The sequence below is a fragment of the Tachypleus tridentatus genome, chromosome 1 (genome assembly GCF_004210375.1).
Source record: "Tachypleus tridentatus isolate NWPU-2018 chromosome 1, ASM421037v1, whole genome shotgun sequence".
NCBI classification, from domain to species: Eukaryota; Metazoa; Arthropoda; class Merostomata; order Xiphosura; family Limulidae; genus Tachypleus; species Tachypleus tridentatus.
Window position 1 is genome coordinate 41,216,645 of NC_134825.1, and position 2,743 is coordinate 41,219,387.

General features: G+C 30.5%; 1 protein-coding gene across 1 annotated transcript; it reads right to left on the reverse strand.

Annotated features, from left to right (window-relative positions):
• Positions 1 to 480: 480 nt before the first annotated feature.
• LOC143247407 (uncharacterized) lies at positions 481 to 2,388 on the reverse strand. Its single transcript, XM_076495495.1, has 2 exons — positions 2,160 to 2,388; positions 481 to 787 (listed from the first exon to the last, which is right to left on the reverse strand). The coding sequence occupies exons 1-2, from the start codon at positions 2,304 to 2,306 to the stop codon at positions 578 to 580; spliced, it is 357 nt and encodes a 118-aa protein (XP_076351610.1). The 5' UTR covers positions 2,307 to 2,388; the 3' UTR covers positions 481 to 577.
• Between the last annotated feature and the right edge of the window lie 355 nt (positions 2,389 to 2,743).

Here is a 2,743-nt window from a genome sequence, read left to right on the forward strand (position 1 = left end):
CATTGCTCTATCAATGTATGACAGTTAAGAAGCTATATATTACAAACAATATAAACAACAAACACACAATTATTACCGAAATGAGTATATTTAATGTATAATAGCTGTTACATTTAAATGGACGAAAAATATGTATACAAACATTTCGTTACTTTTGATTTAATATTTCACACAAGGTTTAACATTATATATTGTAATAAATATACACTGCAATAAAGGAAATAATAAAAAACATGAAAAAAACGCTTGTGAATTGTTGAACTAAAGCCACAGTCTCTTAAATTTCAATAATAGTTATGAATGTTCCGATAAAATGTTAAGACTAAGTTTTTAGAGTTTATATTTAATTTGCTTGTACATAAATGTAAATAGTTAACTTACTATGTAAGTTTCTGCTAAACCAATTATATCAATGATGGTGAATTTAAAAATTTTGTGAGTATCAATCCCATTAGTGTAATTGTATAGTGTGGAGATAAAAGCCATCTTGATTTCTCTTAACTCTAGAGTGAACATATTAACAATGGCTGTTTTATAAATTCGTTTATTAATTCTATTTCTCAGTTTTGAAGAAAAATCAGGTTTGTTTCCGAGCTTTTCCAATGATAAACGTATCTTGGCTGTCAGAATTTTCAATGAGAATAACAACCTTTTTTTTTCGATGTCCTTGTTTACTATTTGGTTTAACGATAATAAGTTCATCGTAATTGTTCACATTTCTAGGAAACAGAGGTCGCTGGATATATTCTTTAATAGCTTTTCCTTGTTTTGACGCTGGTGTTTCTCTCTGAAGATGTAGAATATAGTTATGTTTAGTGGTGCAACACTCAAAATTTGAGTAATAATTTTACTATAACATGCATAAAACCAAATAAATGTTTCTATAAAAATAATAAAATATGAAATTGGTTTCAGTTATCTCATAAATGTTTTCTGGAAACTAGAAAACTATTTCAAACATTGCTTAACGCAGTGAATAAAGAATGATATACAGCAGACAATAGCTTAAATACTGTTTTCCATTTATATTTTACACGTTCACAAAGGATAACTAGATTGTTTATATTATTGTCTAGACAAGATGAAAGTACGGTAACAATTAAATGTCAAGTGTTCTACTCAATTTATTGTTATATAACTAGACAAGATGAAAGTACGTTTATAATTAAATGTTAAGTGTTCTACTCAATTTGTTGTTATATAAATTAAACATGAAAAGTTATGTGATCTGAACTTCAAACAACTGGTTATTTACTTTATGTTACAGAGAGAAATGGTATTCAAACTGTCTTATTTTTTTGCAACTTTGGAATAAATCACGCACCCTATAGCGTTTTAAAACAATCAATAATCTTAGTAAAGTCCAAAAGAAGAGAACTGGATATTTCACTAAATGTCTTTGAGACCAATGAAAGTTGGCTGACAGTCAAAAGAAGAAAAAAAACTGTTGTAAAATGTCTGAAAGCGTCATCAACAAGATATAGTTGAACCACTTGCAACAAAATGGCACAAATACACTGGTACTTGGCTAAGAAGGTCCCAATCCACCTTTAAAGCAAGTTGCCGTTATATACCGATTATGTGTAACCTGATAATATCTGAATCAGATGTTCAAAGCTCAACATGACGTCATTTCATTGTACATACAGTTAAAAAAAAACGAAATAAAGTGAGCAATATGAGCGGAAATGATATATTATGGTGCCACTAATGTACAAACTAATTCGCTTTATTATCAGTAGTGGTAGTATGTATGTGAATGAAAAAATTACGAAAGGGCATTCTGATCTTTATGTTTTCCAGATGTTATTAATGCTATGGACATCAGTAAAGGTAATGCGAACTTCTTACACAATCATATATTGTTATGATTGGCTCTGTGTTCAGTTTAATGGATGGTTAATTGTCTTCCAACATGTACTAAGATTGAAGAAGAGGTGATTCATCAGTTTAACTAGCATATAGACTTATAAGACCTCAATGGTATCAAACATGTATAAGTCTATTTTGGAGAAAAAAAAAAATGCACGCATTCAAACGACTCTGAACATTAAAGATTCTCTGAACGCATCATTTTTTTAACTATAAAAATGTGAATTTACTTGCATTAAATATTAATTATAACGTAAGATGAATAAGAACTAAATTGAATTTCGAACCAAAGTATTCCTTTCTTCTAGGTCATTTTCATATATCGTCTCCAGGGTTGTTCGTTTGGTCACTTTTTGCTTTCTTCGTATATTAGTTTTTGTCTTCTTAACATTCTTTGCAGAGACCTTCTTCTCACATTCAGGGATCAGTGGCATAGCCTCCAAAATATCCAATTCATCAGTGGTTATCTTTACATCACCAAGCTGTTTGTGTTCGACACGGTTTTTCAAAACATTCCGTTCTTCCCGAGGTTTAGATTTCCAGGTGTAGAAAAAACAAAGAACGCTGCATGATCATTACAGAAAATAAATAAATAAGAATCACGTGTTTCAAGTCCATTAAAATACATATTGTAATTAAATAAGCTATGGATAATGCGTCACAGTTAAAACTTACAGTCGTAACTTACCACAAAGCAGTAAGACACATCATAATGAGTGCTGTCCGCCAAGCACATCTTGGAACTGTAAATTTTGACGCCAAGTGAAGCGTAGCCTTCGAAACCACTTCAATTCGATCTTAAGACAGAGAGTCGTATTTAAAATCAGTTTACGTACTCCACCGGTCACGTAAAACAGAAAAATAAAACTTC

Excerpts from the sequence above, each read along its gene's own strand:
- LOC143247407 (XM_076495495.1), bottom strand. The coding sequence starts at position 2,306 with ATGCCACTGATCCCTGAATGTGAGAAGAAGGTCTCTGCAAAGAATGTT. Across the intron at positions 788-2,159 it reads TAGAAGAAAGGAATACTTTG|AGAGAAACACCAGCGTCAAA; the intron begins GTTCGAAATTCA and ends CTACATCTTCAG.